Source organism: Rhipicephalus microplus, chromosome 8 (assembly GCF_043290135.1).
Source record: "Rhipicephalus microplus isolate Deutch F79 chromosome 8, USDA_Rmic, whole genome shotgun sequence".
Classification (NCBI taxonomy): Eukaryota; Metazoa; Arthropoda; class Arachnida; order Ixodida; family Ixodidae; genus Rhipicephalus; species Rhipicephalus microplus.
This window is the reverse complement of record NC_134707.1, coordinates 35394419-35415158: the sequence shown is the minus strand read 5'-3', so window position 1 is coordinate 35415158 and position 20740 is coordinate 35394419. Positions and strand designations below refer to the sequence as shown.

The 20740-nt window shown below is 45.8% G+C and overlaps 1 protein-coding gene across 7 annotated transcripts in view; it reads right to left on the bottom strand.

Annotated features, from left to right (window-relative positions):
- The window catches only part of LOC119165774 (uncharacterized), a 29591-nt gene extending 9463 nt beyond the window's left edge, over positions 1-20128 (bottom strand). For 2 of the 7 annotated variants that reach the window (XR_012885295.1, XR_012885297.1), the window contains exons 1-2: positions 18192-18284; positions 17277-17317 (exon numbers count right to left, since the gene is read on the bottom strand). Coding sequence is in view for 4 of the 7 variants with exons in the window: in XM_075870436.1 (XP_075726551.1) it covers positions 2613-2756; positions 17277-17317; positions 19911-20025 (300 nt within the window). In the remaining 3 variants the exon portion in view is untranslated. Of the gene's footprint in view, positions 1-2368; positions 2757-17276; positions 17318-18191; positions 18285-19910 lie in introns of those variants that run through there. The other 5 variants (XM_075870436.1, XR_012885294.1, XM_075870435.1 and 2 more) reach the window with 5 other exon arrangements.
- Between the last annotated feature and the right edge of the window lie 612 nt (positions 20129-20740).

Genomic DNA, 20740 nt, shown 5'->3' with positions numbered 1-20740 from the left:
TTAGATTTGGGTGCACGTTAAAGAAACCCAGGTAGTCTAAATTTCCGGAGCCCTCCACTACGGCGTCTCTTATAATCATAGAGTGGTTTTGGGACGTTAAACCCCACATATCAATCAATCAACACTTTTGGAAGAAACAAGGTATGACAGCACTGAGTACTATCACACAAAAATAAATTTTTCGCGGAAACACACACATGCCTGAAGAAGAATTGGAAACAACATGAAAGACAATGTGACACATGCAAACGATAACTTCAATTGATGCCCTTCGAGGAAGCTGGCTCCTCGGTTACTTAACGGCACTGATGAAAAGCGACGTTTACGTGTCACAGTTTTGAAGCTTACCGTGTCAGGCAACGAAGCAAGCGTGATGGGAAGCGCGTGGCATTCGTGCACACTGGGTGGTCTAGTACACACTGTCTCCCGCATTCGTGAAGCTGAGCACGCCGCAAGATGCGAAGCTGCCAAACACAGCTGAGTGCGAGACCGAAGCGAGACTGAAGCAACGAAAATGCTCACACTTTCGGCGAATCGACTGAACAGGTAGACGCCGTGGGTGAAAAATTCAACGGCCGGTTTTTGGAGCCACGCCGTAACCGAGACATGATACGCTCTTATCAAAAGTGGCATACGAGTGATGGCATTTACACGACAGTGTGAGTGTAGCGTCAACACGCCGTAAGAGCGTCGTTAAGAGAGGTATAGTGCAAGGCACCGCGAATTTCGATTTACATTCCCAGGCGCTGAACGGGGTACTTGCGCCTACAGTATAGGCACCGTTCAGTCGAGTTTTTCAATCTGACTGCAGCGCCAGAATACATAGCCTAGCGAATAAAAAAAATTGCCCGCAGCTTCCCTCGGGGGAACACTGAGGAGGATGCGGAGCATATAATTGGTTAACGGGGTGTTAAAGTGCGACTTACTTGGGTCGATGGCTAAATTGGTTAACGTGGTTGTGAAATGGGGTGTTAAATTGCGACTTACTTGGGTCGATGGCTAAATTGGTTAACGTGGTTGTAGGAGGGGGTGTTAAATGAGTGAACACGTACACACGTATGCGAAAGGGCGGCGCTGGTCGAAGGGACGTCGATCATTGTGTTTGTGGATTCGTTGGAATTCATTTCACCGCGACCTTGGACGTCGACGCGCCGTACAAACCAACCGACGAGCGGCAACTGAGCGAGCGAGCGCCGACCTTGAGTATATATACAGCGCGACGGCGCATGCACTGTCAGCTGTCGAATGTTCGAGAAGGGGGAGAAGCGCAACGGCGCATGCGCACGCGTCAGCTGCCGATGTTCTCGAAGCGCGACGGCGCATGCGCGCGCGTCAGCTGCCGATGTTCTCGAAGCGTGACGGCGCATGCGCGCTACATTATACAGCTAACGAATGTTCGTGAAGAGGAGAAGCGCACGCGGTGTGTAGAGGAGGAAGGGTGCACAGATGGTGGAGGAGTGAAGCGCGCGCGGTGTGTAGAGGAGGAAGGGATGCACAGATGGTGGAAGAAGGAGGAGGAAGCTTGCGGACGGCGCCGCACTACAAGCTTCGAGTATTAGATGCTCCGCATCTAAAAAAGAAACCTTGAGACGGCATTGGTGAAAATGCATCTGTCAGTGGATGGTGCCCGGGATACATTGGGCATGCGAGCAGGCGTCTCTTTTCTGCGTGCCTCTGACGGTGAATGTCAGAAACTTTGAGACGGAAAAGTGTGAGCAACGCAGCTCCCTCTGGTCAGCGTGCGGTGTCTATAGCGGAGCCTGGCGAATATTGGGCTGCTCATGATGCCCGCCGATCGGGACGCGTAATTGTTGCCAGCACTTCGTTCTTTCTGAGGGGCAGAAGTTGGCACGTGTTGCGGCACAGTATATAGTTGGAAGACTGCCCGAAGTGATGAATCATAACGACTATTGATGCAAATACTACATTCACCTTAATTTTTTTTTAGCTTCAGGCTTTCCCGTACTGGCAGCTTAAACGTTCTTTGTATATGCCTACAGTACAGCGGTATTCTATGAGGCGAGCGTCGACCAAAAACCGCAAAAGCGCCACAGCCTATGTATTTATTTTGTTTTTATTTGTTTTTATTTTCGCTTCAGGAAACCTACAGTAATGGTACCGCCTGCATTGTATCCTTTGGCATAACCAGGCATTGAATGCTCTGAAACCGTTTTTTTTTTTTTTTTCAATATAGTCCACGAAGGTGAGAGCTAACCAAATCTACGCTTCGTCGGGGCAAATGAAAATCCCAAAAGTGAGAGAAACGCTGGCGAGTTAGTCGCGAGGTTGGCTGTTGTAGCGTTTAAACAGCCAACGAGCGGAGAACGGGAAATCGTTTTACAATATTTTCCCAAACGGGCCCCTAGAGCTTTGGCACGCTGGGCCGATCGACGACCGCGCAATAACTTTCACATTACGCTGTTCTGCGTGTTACAAAAAAAATGGTAAATCAGATTTATTGCGTGATTTCTGTCGAACGTATGCCGTGCTAACAACTATCGCTCGTCATTCGTGCAACAGAGTCCCATTTGTCGCCTTCCTCAGAGCGAGTTCTTGGGATCGCCGAATGTCGCGACTACCACGGAAGGCGATCGCGTAAGCAAACACCAGGATTATGGCGACCAGCACGAAAGCGACAAAGCCGAAGCAGCCCAGCGATGAGCCGAGGGCGGAGCGCAGTCGCCGGTTGGATGACGACGACGTGGCATCCCTGGCTTCCTGCTTCTTTTTCGTCTTGCGCTTCGTGCTTTTCTCACCTGCGTTACAGATGGTGACTGAATGTCTATGAAGGCTTATTAGTGAACATTATTTATAAATAATGCTTAATAAATATTCAATATTATTAGGACTTGCGAAGACCTTAGAACCCTCCTCGAACGAGAACATTTATCGCAGGCATTTCCAATGCGAGTGGTGCAATAAATATTGTGATCACGTGATAACAGCATATGGCATCACAGATAACCAATATCTGTGACATCATCATGAAGCGACTCAGATGTCATTACTTACGCTTAGTCAAATTCGTATCATTTTAGGTGAATACGTAAGATACCGTGCAAGTTTTGTTATTTACAGTGGTTCTGAAAGCAGTGCCCTAGTGCAGCCATGGTTATACTCTGGACCCTGCAGTGACTTGAAAAGATAAAGAACGGTTGGCTCATCCAATAACGAGATTAGTTACGGGCAAATCAGATTGCTTGGAGTTGATACCACCAACAATATTATATTGAGTATAGTGCACGTTCTTAAGGGCACACCCAAACCCAACAGGCCCACCCAATTTCAACACACTACACTGTGCAGCGGTGCACATGGACACCATGTGTTTTGAAAATGTATGGAATAAAAATTGGGTTGTGCCTAGCTTACGCCACCACAATACAACGGATGTCTGAGTGTTTGCAGGCCGAGTGCCTACCATTATTATCGTTCGTGTGAGCGAAGGAAAGGCGTCTGACGTCATTGTGGATGCTATGTGTGTGCCGAAAAGATCAATTAAACCGACAGGCTTGAGCAATGAAAAGCATAGATATAATTGTTTGTAGTTTGTAGTGTTGTATAGCGATTGTGACTCGAATGGAGAATAAATGAAGCATATGAAAAAAGCCCCATTTTCGTAAAAGAGATCAAAGCCCACAAAATCCGGTCTTACACGTTATGTGTGCGGTCGTATTTGCAAGTTCAGCGCACTTGCGTGCAAACTGCAGACGTTCCGGTAATGGGACCCCCATTCTCCTTGGTAGTGCCTTTGAGGCAGGTCTACGTTACGAAGCAACTTCAACATTCTTGTGCACAGACCTGACCAAAACGTTCTCATTTATGGGGCGAAGCTTCATTGCGAAAGCCACCTCTGTTGTACGTAAACACAGCGTGATCCGTCATGTACGAAAAAGATCAAGATGAAGCGATGAAGTGCTTCTCACAACAATCTGCTACGGTTTGCCTACTTCCAGGGATAAATGTTAGAGAAAAGCAGATCTTTTAATGCAACGTAAGGAGTCCTTGGTTATCCTCAAAACGCATGCATATCCATCACCTTACTCAATGAAGCAAAAAAAAACGCGATAGATTCGACTGAGTAAAGGTATACGACCCAAGAGCAGCCCTTTTAGATGATTAAAGCATAGGGCCCCCTATTTTCCCCCTCCTTTCGGACGCACACGTATGTGTGTTTTTACAAGTGGTAAAGTTACATTCACGGCGGTATTCCCCAAGCACACTGCTGCTGGTGGGATACACCATCCAAATGATATACTGGAATATACCTTTTTGTCGGCTCAAACTTAGGTGGCTGAGCTTGACGCTGAGCCAGCTGCTTCTAGAAGACGGCTTGAATTCCTGAGTCGGAGCCGCCGTGGATTTCGAGTTGGGGATCTCGATGTCCTTCACCGGAATCGCAGTGGTCATTGAGATGGGGATCTCGGGGTCCTTGGGTAGCTCGTGGAACGTGACGACTCGTTTGGGGTCAACCTGTGTGGCCTCGCCCGTTGACGCGGCGTTTTTGGCAGAACCTCTTTCAAGATCCGTGACCGGTGTGCGGAACAGACCTTCGCATTGGAGTGCTGTCTGTTCCATCTTCTGGTGCAGGAAACCGAGTTCCTGCAGGACGTCGTCCTGCGTGACGTGGAATTTGCCGGAGGCCCGTAGGCTCGATTGTGAGCAGATGCTTTCGGTGCGTGACAGTTCGGTGCTGTCGCTTGTCGGTTTGCTGCCCATGCTAGCGTCGTCATGTAATTCGGCCATTTTGTCCTTCTTGTACCTTGTAGATGGCTCATGCCCGCTACGGGTGATTAGAGTAGGGTAGAGCCTATTATCTGTGGCATATAACCCACGCTGAGGAATCGACCATTAACCAGGTAGCTCTAGAATACTCTAATTTTGTTAGCTTACGTCTGTAAAAATGAAGAGAGGGATTACTTATTCGCCTTAGTGCCTTTTTAGTTTTTCGTGCCTACAATCTATGGGCAATGGACTTTGAAACTGACAGTGGATGTAAGAGAGAAAAATTTTTTTAATTGATCCGAAGGATAAGAAATTACTCTGTCGCCTAGCCTAGGTACACGAGAAGATTTAAGAGGAACTCCTTTGATAGCTATAAAAATAAGCGATAATACAATACATGCGGTCAAACAGAGGGATGAATTTCGGAATAGTAAATTTTGATGGAGAATAGTTTTAGGAAGGATTTTTCCTGGCGTGCCCAACAAAACCACATATCGCTAAGAAGACAATACTCTTCGTTGAGAAGTCGGTGGTTCTAAAACTTTTTTTAAATTTTGGCAATTCCCACACTGGACGCGATAGTATGAAATATGAAAAATATGAAAAACAAATATGAAAAATATGAAAGCCGCTGAGATGAAACTAATCTTCAGCCATAGCGATGAAATTACAAAAATTATAACGATACACTTTTCGTAGGTTAACAAGATAACAGCATACCAACTAAGGCTGTTGCTCTCTGTTTTTACATCTATGACGTGCTAGGAGAGAGGGAGGGGGAGGCTAAGCGTTGAACTTTCTTGCCTCCCTTCAAAAACTTCCATCACTGCACATGCTGCATAGGGTTACCATGCACTGCTATACATCAGAAAACAGTTAAAATAAACCTGCCCCCAACACGAAAAAAAAGTCTTGCTTCGTGTCTGGATCACATCCACAACATGGGTTTGTCGGAAAACCAAATTAACACACGTGTTTAATAAGGTGGGAACAGTGTTTGCATAGATAGGGTGTGGCTTGGCTGAGATAATTGTAAGTTTGCACTCAACCAAACTAATGGAAAAAATATTACCGTTTGATTTATTATCAATGATTTGAATTGAATGAAGGAGAGAGGCTAAAGTGGGAGGTATGATTAGTCCAGCTATCATCTAAGGCCCTCAGCGTTGGCCACACCTAGATGAGTGCCTGGCGGACCTCAAAGGTCACCAGGCAAGCAAAGTGGCAATGATAGCTACTTGGTTACCGGAATTGGCAATTATTCTGACAGCGTCAGTTATAAAAACACACACAAGGAAGACACAAAGACAAGATGAGCATTGAAAAGCAACTGATGTTAAAGCTATAGCGTGAAATAGGGTACTTCGAAGACATGGTTTCGGATTCATTGTCGGCATCATTGGTTGCTCACTATCGTACGTGAAGCGAAATTCGGAATAGGTACAATTAAATATGCAATATAAGCTCTTATGTTCCAGTTGTAATCAAACGCCAGACTTGCGCGTGGCATGCAGACATTGTACCGCAGAGACACGCCAGTGCTCTGTGTTTCCTCAGAAAACAAGCTATGTGAATCGTAATCACTATGGCGTGGCACAAGCACAGGATCGCACAGGCTTCAAGCAAGAGGGAAATGCATTTCACAATGGCAGCATAGTTAACCAGAAAATAAATATTCGGTTTGTTACCCTTGACAGGAAAACAACTAAGGGGAGACAGAAAAGTGAGGAAGATTTGAGAGGGAGGGAGACAAGGACAAACGCGCACAGGAGTGTCGTAATCGTTCGACAAGGCGGTTTGGTCGCAGAGACATTCGCTCTCCTTGTTTTCTGACGTGAGGTGATTACAATTTTTTTTAGAAGAGCATCCACAAAATGGGAACCAACGCAGCTCTGTGTGTTCCCTTACGCACGCACCATGGGTACCAAGCCAACTCGCAAGAAGAAGAACTATGTCGTAGGAGGCACACCAAAACTGCGCTTGCTGTATACGCATTATAGGATGATATAAGGGGCCAATCAACAGAAGTAAAAAGCGTTGCTTGAAGCGAAGCCAGGCTGAGAATGGAGCGGGCCATGCGAACGGTGTTGAATTACGCTATCACGTCCAATGCTTCAAAGCAAAGCCTAGCTGTCCGCTAAGTTTTAACTCCAAGACAACACACAAAGACGTTAAGCAAGTGCACGCGTGTGAGTACCGCGGGACACCACGTTTCGCATGCAAGATTCACATCGAAATACTCAGCTCTTTTTAGGTAGATCAACGTGAGGGACGCTGTTATCGGTGATAGTCAATGGAGAGGATCGAGATTCAAATGCAAGGACCGGGTGGCCCGAGAAATATTAGAAGCTTCGGCTCAAGTTTTTTCGAGTAGCACCATTGTATCGACTAACTTGTGAGCCCTTACACTTTTTACCGCTTATCGTGTTCGAACATTTATCTCGCATCGAGTGCAGCATCAAAAACCAATGTAAGTCATTGTAATGAGTCATCGACATTGCAAGGGATATTATATCTCATTGCCTGTGGGCAGTGTGAACCGAGTTCGTTTCAGCCATCTTGATACCACCTGACTGCAGTCGCAAAGAAGCCAAGGGCGTGAGATAAGCGCAAGCTTGGATTTCAGTATATATTAACACGGTGCTAGGACCACCTCGGTTCACTTGGTCTTCACCACCAGAACAGTTAGTACGAAATGCCGCGTCCTGGAGCATGGGAGCGGGGTGCCCGCCCGGCCCGCAAAATCTTTAAAAGGGTTTGGCGTCTCTGGGAGATGCGGCAGCGTAAGCAAGTTACGTCGCCCAGGGGACGCAGGACTGCCCAAAACCAGCCCGGCACCATCTCCTACTTTGGTAATGTCTTTACTTGTTACTGCAAAATAATGTAGCGGTGTAGTAATTCTCACGCAAAAAAACTCTATATTAAGAAGTTTTGTTCGCTCTGTAGGTTTCTTTCGAATGAATTTGAGGCTATGGTAGGGCTGCGCCCACTAAAAAGAACGTGCTTTAGTTCAAAAGTTTCTGTTGGGTAGTGTAGCGCACTTTCGTGAAGTGGTCTTTCTTTTCGACACGACACGCCATGTCGTGCGCTTGGCATTGTACTGGAAGTGGAATGGCCTTGCGTATATATATTAATGAGGCATGGCTCTTGCATTTTTTAAGTCACTCTGCCTGTTTCTGTTCATTGGGTAGTTACGAAAGATATGCGCAAAAGTCTTGATAAGTATAGCGGTAATGTGTTCTCCTACAATAATTCGAAAGGGCAGCAAGAAGAACGAACTTATCCTCGTAGTTGAATTAGACATACACCTTAGATGAACACCCATTTGATGCATCCCGAATACTTCAGTTATTTCCGTTATTCTTAGCAGAAAAACCTTCCGTCATGACACGCTACTTATGTCACCGTGTACCATTCATTCAGCACCTCGGCACAATCTCCGCTCTTCACACGCATTTTATTTTTTGTGCCCTGACATTATGCACCGCGTGTGGGCAAGATAATGCTGATATGACGCACTTAAACATTCGAAACTAATACTGTCGCACCTATTTCATTGGCACAATGTTACAGGCGTTGGTTTTAAAGCGTCCTCTCTGGTTCTTAGGAAAGTCAAGAATACAGTTCCACGCATTCATTCAAGTGGAACTAGCTCATTACCGAGATATCTACCAGTTAATGCGGTGATCTATAGGTCAGTGGTGGTTCTTCTGTCTGCAAATCTATGCCGAAGCCGTCAGATTATAAAAGTGAGCTTGTCATGTTGCTGCGAACACTATGCTACACCTGTATGTATTGTCAGTGTACTAATTGATCACGCATCAGTAAACCAATCGAGAATCTGCCCAATTTGTTAAGTCAAAGGTTCTTCGCGTGTACCATAAAGTTTTAAACCACGCTTGAGAATTTTGAAGCACATATCAGTCACCAAGGAAGCCCTCCAACAGCATTGCTATATGAGATTTCATTTAACTCGGTGGTTATTCTCAGATTTTCACGTGGCGCATTATCGTTTCTTTTTTTTTCTCGCAGAAAGAGCCCGCCGTTACATCAGCAGCTTCTGGGATCTTACTCAGCTGGTGTTCGGTGCATCTGTACTCATGGCGTCCAGCGTCGTGACAAACAGCACTCGCACGGTGCGCGGCTGGCTCAACATGTAGGCGGCTTCCCTACAGTGCCTTGTCCTACGGCACAACTTTCACCACGAAATGAAGCTGGCATGGTAAATTCACCCGATCACATTCCGAGGACCTCACTGATCTGAAAACACAACTCGAAGAGTGGCCAAGACAAACAAGTTTTTAAAAATCATGATTCGATAGCGATTTTATAGTCACCGAACATTAGCATCTCATCACGCAATCGGACAGTCTTGTCGAAACATCGTTCAATAAACTTCATTTCACGGGAATCCTGTGTTTGTGGGAGCGTGCATTTGTGGCAGCATGAATGCGCGAGCACTTCTCTGCTGTCGTTCGCACACTGATCATACCCCTCCGGAAATTATACGGTGACGACCCGTTTCAACATGACCGCTTAAGAAGGTTTGATTCGTTTGCTTATATATTTGATATTCACAAAGTAGCTTCATGACATTCTGACATTGTGCGTGTTAGTCATGTAACGCAAATGGCAGTGAACATTGCCGAGCATTTCACACATAACATTATAGGCAACGTGAACACAATATATTCGAATTAAAAAGAAAGAACGAGTATTATATGCTAATTACTACCATTACGTCGCTGGTGAGTGCAACAATAGTGGCAAGCGTAGAAATTTTGTGCGATATTTAAGTGGGATTGGAAGCCTGAAGCACATACATATATATTCTGAAGTTGAACGGCAAGCATACATATGGCAAACGATTTTGTGGTTTCATGTATAATGACCCGTTTTCTGTTCTTGGAGACTCCAAGACATCTCGTAAAAGTGCTCTCATTTTCACCTGCATCAATTCTGGAGTTTAAAAGGTAAACTCAATACCAGATTGTACTTAGTAAGCGAGCTTGACAAGGTCAGAACGAAAACAAAAACGACCATTCCCACGTATCACACTTTCCCTTTGTGGGCGAGTGCCAGCAGTACAACATGTTCTTCATCATCAGAATCGTATTAAGACTGCAGCAGTTTAGGAAGTAAGAAGGCACTGCCTGTAACAACGTCCAGTTCGGTTAATAACCATTCTAACGAAAATGAGCTGCTTGAGCTCATCGTTGGGAGTGTCCGAGCGTGGAACTAGGAACACCGGCTAACGATGTGCAGAAAGTCGAACCTTGCGTTAAACCTGCGAACCTTGAAACTTGCGAACCTTGCGTTAAAAGTCGAACCTTGCGTTAAACCGTACAAGCATTGAAACAGCGAAACCGGAGGACTCTGAAGACTAATCTGGTTACGTCTAGGTTGTTTATTGTCATTAGCTTGGTGATCCATGTTTTTTTATAAGTTCCTGCTAGGTGCTAGGTTTTAGCTCGGTGATGCTAGGTTTTATACATTACTTATAAGCTTAAAGAGGTTCGAGTTAAATCACACACACAAGGGTATGTTAGTCGGTGGCGTAGGCTTTCCATCACATCAAAGTCTTGCTGCGGCCGTTACCTCCTCCACTCCCTGGTGCTCTATCTTTGTATACGTACTCAGGATTTGCAGCTCCCCGCTATCGCTTCGAGGCGATTTCTTGGCCTAGCTGTTGACTTCTTTCTTTCTCGTGGACTAGCAGTGAGTAATGGGAATATCTGTGGTACATACCCGTTTGTGATGACAGTTTTCTTATAGGCCACACAAATTTCTATGGAAGATGCCTCTTTGTAGGCCTAGCCGCCTTCGTCGTTGGTTGACCTGTGCTGGGTGGTGGAATTCACCCAGTCGCTGCGGCACGTGCTCGCTTGTGACGATGATATTTTTTTTTTGGTACGGGGGCAAAAGAAATAATTTGTTAGAAGATTCGCTGTGAAGATATTACAACCACCGGGAGAATTCGCATAGAGAAAAGCATTCCTTCAAATTCGTTTTTCACGCCATGCTGAAATGTTATTCAAGTTTCTTGTAGCCGTTGTCCTCCTCTACCAATTTTCGAGAATGACAGAAAATTTTGAAATGCCGATAAGCATATTTGACTTAAAATGTAATTACCAAGGCCTCCGAACCCATCTCGGAGGCCTTCTCAGGCTAAAAAGACATCCGTGATGGTGGCAGGGTACAACTGACACTAGGGTATGAGTGGAAGTGCAGTGGAGAAAACAAATAGAGCTAAATTGGAGTCTGTACACCTCTTTTGGACACCTGGACAGCCGAAACAGATGTTACGTGTAATCATATTAGGTTTGCTACTTTAATTTTTCTGTAGCTATAATAATGTGCGCTTGATTTAGTTAACAACCGCACGCAGTTGGAGTGGCAACCATGGTCAGCCTAACTTGAACACCCGAGATAAGTTTCACTTTATGCGTTGGAATAATATAGACCACACGTGTTAGTCCTGCTGACAGCTTTTCGCTGCCATCGTACTATAAAGGCGACGTCATGGCAGAAACCGATAAACAAATTTAGCACCAGCACAACATGGGAATTGCCCTCGTAACCACATTTCCGCCATGACGTAGATATTTATGCCTTGCTAAAATACGCGCAAGAACTTTTCAAACTGTGCCCAGGAGGTGACGAGCTCGCTTCTTTTCCGCACTGCTATTCCTTAAAAAAGCTATCTCGTGATGGCTTCAGCAAACAAGAAACCAACTAAAATTGGTTTAACCCTAGCATCTTAAGCTATCTTCATTGTGTATCACTATTGAGAATCTTCGTAAGGTGCCCATGTCAGAGCTGCTGCATTTAAATGGAGCTAAAACTTGCTTGTTGAACTGACAGCCTGGATAGTTGGTTTCGGTTCTTTGTGAATCGACTTGTACAGCACGAAATACAACATGAACTACTGCGCTCTCCATGTACAAGTCAATGAATCATCCAAGAGCGTATTTTTAGGCGCTCTATGATTTAGGTGCTCTATGAAGTAGCCCTGGTTGCCGAACAGAATTCGACTACCCTGACTAGGACCAGCCTATGGTCGGAGATTCTTTCAAAGTACGAAGTGTCACTGGGAAAGAAAGATGACCAAAAGCTCTCGGACGTGAATTTTCCACGGGATAGCTTTTGGCACTTGTGTATGTAATGCTTAAGCGTAGATTTTTATTTGTAAGAAGCTACGTTGATGCGACCTTTATTTGAAACATTGTCGGCGGATGGTATGAGGATGGTATCATTCCTCCTATTTTAGCATTCCCCAGCGTTGGAACGGTTTCACAGAATGTGCACTGTCGTGCTTCATGAAATGGAACACACGAACGCGTGGCCTGCACTCTGCGGCGGTAAAGAAGGGGCTTTATGTGGGGGCTGCCTACAGTACCATCAACCGACAGCAAAAAATAATAATAAAAACGCGTTCGCTTTCAGCATCATCTGTAGCAAAAAATAAATAACGAAATATGACCGGTAGAGAAGCACTTCCACTGCCAACATAAAACGTGCGTGACCATGGCGCAGGCTGCACTAATCGCCCGATATCACTGGCCGCGCGAGCGGGCAGCGCTTGTCTACCGGCCATGACTCGTTATCTTGCTTAGCCATAGATGACGCCGATGCCAAACGTGCTTTCTTCACTTGTCGGTTGATGGTGCTGTAGGCAGCCGCCACAGAGTGCAGGCCACGCGTTCGCGTGTTCCCTTTCATAAAGAACGAGAGTGTGCATTTTACTACCGCCGAAACACAAGTCTGGCATTGAAAATTCACAAATTTTGAAGCCAGAATCTTTTTCATATGTGTAATGCTCCAGGTCGGCCATACGTCCTGTCCTTTAAAAGAACAGAAAGTTGTGCAACCCAAGAATTCTCACTGATGGCGTGCTTGAGTACGCAGTGGCGCCATCTCTCGCAGGGGTGCGGGCAGGATCCGGATGTTTCACAAGTGTTTCTCGCGATATTACGGGAACTATTGCAACTAATTGATGGTTTTTGCTTTAGCTCGTAATATTTCTGATCCTGCCAGTATATTTCGCCATGCTTTTCAGAATTGAAGGCATTGTTTTATGCCTGTGTCGATCACTGCATGACTATGTGACATGAGAACGAGGGTGGGCAAGCCGAACATCTAAAGCGATACGGACTACAAGAATAAAAAAAATGGTGGAGCGTGTGATTTTTATTTCACTACCAAGTGATATTTCAACAAAGTCTTTGTAGAAAGGCTTCAACAATTTGTGTTTTATTTGTTGCCGCCGGCACGAAGCATTTATATAACTACAGATGTATTCTTACACTGCCAGCCTTGGAACTTGGCCCAGTGACGTGAGCGACTATGGCATTTGTGCATCACTCAAACGAGCACTTGTCATCGAAATTTCCGGTGCATGTCGTGTACGGAGAAGGTAAAATTAGAAAGAAGTCTGGTCTTGTTGAGCACATAAACCAAGAAATACTTTTTTATTTTATCTCCAACAAAAGGGACGTAAACATGTGAAAATAAAACTGCTCAAACGCGAACGAAAGTGGTTACGCAACTTTCATTCGTTACTAACTGAAAGCTCTCCAAAACACGTGCCAGTCCCATATCTGCAAGGACCCAGCAAGCCATGAGCCCGGATTTTGAAAAAAAAAAGAGAAAGAAAGTCATGCACATGGCGCACGCACCTTCGATGCACTCTGTGCCAGCTTCTTGCGCGTCCCGAAGACCGGCCAACAATTGAGAGGACACACGGTGCCGTATACAACATTCTGTGCACCGAGGGCTCGTTATCGTACAATGGCGAGACATAAAACCTACCTGCATGACTCAGGCAGCACGTCAACGACGTCCGGAAGCTGAACGAAGAGCGCAGTGCCATCGCCGAACATTCCGAGACGTTTGACCACAAATGCAACTTTATTTGAACTCATGGTCATCGCGGAAAGTGAGACCAACTGGCGGTGAAGATCACTACTCGCGTTGTGGAACATTCAGTGAATGGCACAAAGCTTCAAACACACCCCTTGGGACACTCTCTCTGCGGCATGCACGCAGACTATACTCCCCGTCAAAGCATGGGTTTCTTGACCATCGCGCGAGTGCCTAGGAGACATCATCACAATCAAGCCTAAGGAAGAAATGGAACCTCATTCTTAGAGCTTCGAATTGCGGGCACTTTCTATATTAGCGTATTTTAGCCTGTCTGGCACACCGCTATCCTTGAAATGCTGCAAAACGAGGTGTGAACCGCGCAGGCGCATGTCCCAAAACACACGGGGCCGAGACATCGGGCTTTTGTCTGTTTATTGACTTCGGTAGGAGATAAAATAAATGTTTATTTTTCTTTTACCCTAGTGTGTTATTTCGCCTATCGTAAAAGCAAATTGTCCCGTGGACACATAGCCTCACCGCGAGCTTTCCTTTCGTATTATTTCAATATTTAATTTCAGTTTGCTTGCAATTTTATCTACTTACCTATCTGCATGATACGCCCCGCAAGTCTGGCTGGTTTTGTTTCACTCGCCACTGCCCAAGACAGCAAAAAAAAATTGAAAGAACTACGTGGGAACTGCACATGATTAGCCTGCAAATAATAAAAGCCTCGCTCGAATGTAAGCCTTTTTTCGTTGCTCCTGCTAAACCACAAGAGCAATAGATTATGGAAGAGCAGCAGCCTGGCTGGATCCGTCGCCGTAAACGTAAGACTAAGAAAAGAGCGGCACCTGGAGATGAATATTTCGAGTCAACACTGTCAATCTTGACGGCGGCTAGTACCTCTGCTCTGGTTAAGGTTAAGTTATTTGAGCTAAACTTGTAGCAATGTGGTGTGAGAAGGTGTTTTTTCGTGATGATGTCAGTGTCCCTGGTCGTAAGATTAGTCTACCTGAAAATCATGCACGCCCACTTGCTGATTTAGAAAGAAATTGAATACGGCGGTGCAGTGTGTCGTTCTGGCAGCTCTCGTTACACAAGTAGCTGGCCTTCGTGTGCCTTAACCGGGGTCTACAAAGTCGTGCAGTGCGTCATCGCAGGGTAAGCAAGCTATTCCACCGGTTTTGGAACGAGCTCTCGTCTTCATAAGGGAGAGGACGAAATCTCGTTCACTTTGGGAAAGGGGTGGCTACCGTGCTCGGCTGCTGACGCAAAGATCGTGGGTTTGATGCCTGTTGCGGCGGTCGCATTTTGGTAGACGCGAAATGGTCGAGTCCCGAGTACCGTGTAATTTCAGTTCGCGTTAAAAAGAACACCAGGTGGTAAAAATTTTCGGAGCACTGCAAAGTCTCGTAATCATATCGTGGTTTAGGGATATAAAACTGCAGATGTTCTTATGAGGGACGGTGAAGCGTGGAGTATTATAATGTAGTAGCATTTAGCTTGACTGAGCACACAAGCCTACAACAATCTGAGCACACAAGCCTACAACATTTCCGCCTCCATCGGAAATGCAGCCGCTGTAGCCGGGATTCGATGCCGCGACCTGCGGGTCGGCAGCCAAGTAGCCAATAGACCGCCGCGGCGGGGCAAACCTGTAATTGAGGTATTACATAATACAAAGTCCTACAGTAGCATGACTCAACTTCACTGCCCAGCATCTGCAACCCAGTGCCACTGCAACGGACATTATAGTGACGAGTCAACACAACTTACTGGGCTTGCAAACTGTGTTTTGCATGCGACTCACATTTACTAATCGCTGCCTATGCACAACAATATTAGTAGGTCACAGACCGCTGTCCTCATTAGACTTGTGCCTATGTCACTCTGTTGACATACCAATGTGAAGTTGCCCAATTGATATCAGAACTATGAAGTGGTTTTTCAAGACAGTGGCCCTAAATATATATTGAAGATGTTCGAAGCACAACGATGCTCTGTGGTTCTCAATGCCTACATTTTTATTTAGAGCACTCGCACAAAAGTTTCTACAAATCACATCTGCCCTCCTTAAAATGGCCTAGTTGTCATTGCGTCCCGAGTTTTTGACACTGCTACCTGTAACCACAGCGTTTTCTACAATACTTACTAAAGGGAATTCTGGCCCTCCAAGTATACAGAGGCCATAGGAATAACGGGTAATACACGAATTTGTCTAACCTTCGTTTTTGTGTCTTTGAATGCACATGTGGATTTGTTTATCTTTGGTGCTTGTTCCAGACAAGAAATCGATTGTCACAACTTTTAGAGCCAATTTGAATTTGTAGGCATAATAAGGTTAAGGTGGTGAAGTAGAACTGATGGACATTAGCAGTTCCAGGCCACACAGAGCTGCCAGTATGAAGCTCAGACAAATCTGTGACCATCCTTCCCATGCAGGCCAAAGCATCATGTGTTGCAGCTCCCGTAGACATTAGCACGAGATTCCTGTCTAGAGTATTATTAGGAGACTATGCTTGTAACCACCACTGATGTTTACCAGAAGGGTCAGCACTGTGGCTAATCTCCGTCACTGTCACCCAGACCTGACACTTCGTGGTGCAGATACTTGTCTCGAGAAACTGCAGTGACATTCACGTGCTGGAACAGCTGCTTACAATGTAGGAAGTGCCGGCGCAGGGACAGATATGTTCCAAATTTGGAACTCTTTAGTGTGGGCACTTGAAAAAAGTGTCTTTTTTTGAGACAGTACCTTCTCTCTACTCCCTTGAATCATTCAATTGCCTTTGCCTGCTGTTTCATGCTTATGGATTGCATAAGTGTGCGTATTTCTTAGCGTGAAACTACTATATCATCCTTGTGACTCACCGCAGTGAATAAAGTTTCTAGCATAAACACACACATTGCACAAAATTTCAAGTGATGTCCAGTTCCGCAAAATTTTAGGTGATTACAGAGAGAATTTCTTACTAAAAAAGTGCAAGTGGTGCCACATAGCAGCATAAATTTTAAATGCAGTGAAATTTCACTCCATCAAATTTATTAGTGATAGGTATAATCATCACAATGCAAGCTCCCAATATACAGGGTTTTACATCACAAAATCACAATTACGAGGGATGCCACAGTGGTAGGCTCTAAACATTTCGACTATCGGGTGTTCTTTAGAGTGCACTTGCATCTTACGGTAGCTGTGCCTCCACCATTTCGACTTCACCGAAATGCGACCGCCACTGTCGGATTCGAACCCACGACCCTTCGGATCGCGGGTTCGCTCTCATTCCAGATTAAACAGCTACGGTGCAAACTAATGCAGCTGCCAACTCTCCAGCCTACAAAAGATCGACAGCTAGTAGCGACAAATTGCGTTTGTGAAGACGAGCTAGGAAATAACGCAATCAAAACAGGTCGGAGATTGGACCGCCCGAGGCGTTTCCAAAGGCACGAATTCGCGCACTGTGGAAAGAATCGGCACAGTCTACAAGAACGTCAAAATTACAATACAAGGCTAGCCGTCTGACCACAGGATCAGTAATTCATTCGCGGAACTTTACGCTCGAGGTGGCTGCCCTAGATGCGACCTACAAGCAATGTATATCTTCGAGTCTGGGAAACAAACACCTTTATCGGCATTTCAATGACCGAAAACATGCACAAAACTGTTCAAGACGTGGACTACTTACTCCATTTCGGGCCGCGGACTCCATAGGCTGGCTCATGTCCACTACGGAAAGAAAAAAAAACAGCGTCAACACTTCCGCAGTTTTTACGCAACTTGGAAGCTGCAACAGTCGCTATCACTGCTTCAAAGAGTGTATTTAGGCTAATGGTGTCTCAAGAAGCCGCTAATTGTTCCACATAGATCGACGAGCAGAGATACAAATGATCAGTTTATTTGCAATCGTCAGCTGTCTTCTGAGGTGCTGTTGCCACACCTAAGGAACCTCGAGAAAAACGCTTTCCTTTTTTTTGAAAAGAAGGCAATCTTTAACGTTACAGTTTGATACTAAGCTATCTCAACGAAACGTTAAGCATCCTAGGTGCCTTGGAACACACAGAACATACACATATGCCAGTGATCACAAGTTACGATGCGAACCAAACCGTTGGCTCAAAACGAAGGTTGGCTTACCAGACCCGCATTTATAAACAACACCAGTTGTCACCAACAGACAGATTTAGTTTAGAGCTTCTTATTCGCTAAACAGTTCGCACTCTTCACCAGATGATCGGTGTGATTTTCCACGCTGCGTTCGGGAGTGATTACTTCTCGATGTTTGATTACTTCTCGATGATGGTTGGCGTGTTTCAACACGCGAACATGCGTTGAAACACGCCAACCAGCGTGGACGAAATGTCGCAGCACACGCGCGAAGGGGGTCCCTGAACCCCAATTAAGACGGAAGAGCCGGAGGAGGCAATTTGATACCGCTGCAAACGAAAATGCCAACACACAGGCGCGTCGCATCACGGGACATGGTAGGGGACGAACGGCGCCAACCATGTCCGTAGTGTTACCAAGTACCATTGTTCAGCGCCGTTGCGAGCACGACAGTGCGTTCTAGCAGTGCTTACGAGAGTCACGGCTAATGACTTACCGTTTAAATTTGTTTCCTACGAGAGATGCTGCAACTCCTCTACGCGCGCTTTAAACGTTCACATCGATCGCGCTGGACCCGTAACGGGCGAGGATGACAAAAAAGAAAACATACGGCCTTTCGTAAAGTCGCCGCTTTACCGAATACAAGTGCACGCACGAGTAAAATTGATGTTTCAATTAATAATTATTGCTTGCTTCAAGCAAAGTTTTAAAACAACTTGCAACATAAAAGACGCAAACAATCAAGACAGCTTCTCATTGAAGCAGTTTTTTTCTTTTTGAAGTGGCGTAAAGCAGGTTTGGGTTAGGCGCGCTGTTTGAACATGCAATGACGAAAGGAAACCTCTTTGATACGAGTGTGACCAGCTTTTTGAAAGAAACCAGCTCTTTGATACGCGATTGGGGCCAATAATTGTTGATATCGATGCACGTATGCAAAGATATATTTGGTGGCTTGTTTCAAATGAACAGTAGAAGTTTAGCAGGGGCGTAGCCAGATAATTTTTTCGGAGGGAATAGGGGAGCCCTCTTTGATTTTGGGGGCGGCACCCTCTTCGAATGATCATTTCTTGCACTCTAAGCAATGAAGAAAAAACTATTTATGGGGGGTGCGCACATGCCTGGTGTGCCACACCCTGGCTACGCCCCTGATGTTAGGGGTCGACGGAAGCCGGTCGAGTGGAAAGAAGCGTTCCAAATTCTTCGCGGAAGCAAAGAAATGGAAGAGTAACAAGACTGCTCTCCAAAATAATGTTCTTGAGCGCAAACACCCGGCACATTCATACACATAACCAGCCACCAATGACGGGACGCACATACCCACACACTGGCTGGGTGTGTGAATGTGCTATATGTGCTATGCTCAAATATACATATCTTTTAATAACTAATTAGCTATCTTGAGGGCGTAGTGTATGGCCTACTTGCGCAACGCAATAATCCACGATGATAAATACATGTTAGATCAGGTGATACTATTTATATTATAAATAAGCGGAGGGGATGACGTCTAAAGGAAAAGTATAGCTGCTTCCCGTTCAACTGGTCATCCTGTTGGTGGCCAGTTCAGTTGTAATTGACACCAACAGCTAGCTAGGGCCAGTTGCAACTGAAATTAACTCTGACCAGCTAGTTCCCAACTGGTCAAGTTGATACCAGTTAACACCGGTTGAGACCAGTTGGATTCCCATTTACACGTCTTCACCTGAGAATCGCCAACTAGCGCAGCAACAAGTTCTTAAAGGACAAGCATGTCATAGTCATCCTATTTATTCCCAGCGAGGATAGCTATTCGCTGTTAATTTGTTCGCCCGTTCTCCTGGTCTAGAGCTCCCAGCCATCTGCTGCATTTGGTACTTTCGGCAGAAGTGCGCAAAGACAGAAGGCGTAACGACTCCAAACATGGCCATGCCACATGCTAGGCCCTTGGGCTCTACTTCAAGCATGAACGGAAGCTTGTAGCTTACGCGAGGTAGAAACTGCGCCCAGCAACAGTGTCGAGAGCCATGTGCTCCACTGTTCTAGACGGGTGTCATTATATCCGTCCATACCATGGTTCTGGCACGTAAAACGCGAGGATTCGTTCCCAGAATCGACGGCTTCTTGTGCTAATGCAAAATTTCAGTATTGTCTCTGTACTCTGAACTAAAATTTCATCGCTACCCGCTTCAGTCGAAAGGCGAATCCTCCAGCGAAAATATTAAAACACATAGCTCACCTTCACGTATAACACTGGCAGAACTGTTGGCAGAACTGTTCGCACTGTCTGGCCGGCACCTGGCCCGCCGGCTTGCCATGCCGATACGCAGATGCCCGATCGGTGAATCGGTCATCCAAGCAACTTTGCGCAAAAACGCGAAGTGCCCACCGCGAGTAGAAGCCGCACGAACCCCCTACAAGCACAAAATTCAACAGCGATTACTTATCGCCACGTGACTGCCTTTTACAGGAGCGTAGCCAGACATTTTTTTCGGAGGAGGAGGAGGATAAAATATTGACACCGAGAATGGGTCATGTGAGGGGAAGGGTAGAATATAGAAGAAAACAATGGGCCCTTGGGCCACTAGGTGGGCGAAAGTTCTTGCGCTTCGGCATGGCCGGTCTGGAGGAGCGCGCTCGCTCCATCGCGCGCGCCTCCATACCAGCCGTGGCTTCAGTGACCCTAAAGGCACCGTCCACGAGCCGAAGTTAGTGTTTCGGTCGCGAGGATCACGGAGCAGTCTCCCAACGCTCCTGTGGCTCAGTATATATATATATATATATATATATATATATATATATATATATATATATATATATATATATATTGATTCGTCGGGTTAGCGGGGCTGATGTCAGTTTTTCTCAATGTCTGTTCTCGCCGTTCCTCGGGGTCGATATCAACGTTCAAACAACTGTGACGCATACCCGCCCCCAATTATGTGCCACACGTGTCTGCAGGAAAGGCTTTGAGGTCATAGGTGACGGGATTTTATCATTATTCGTGTCATGACAGAACAGCCACAATCGTCAAACCATCTTACTCTCCCACAGTCATTTTGGTCTACC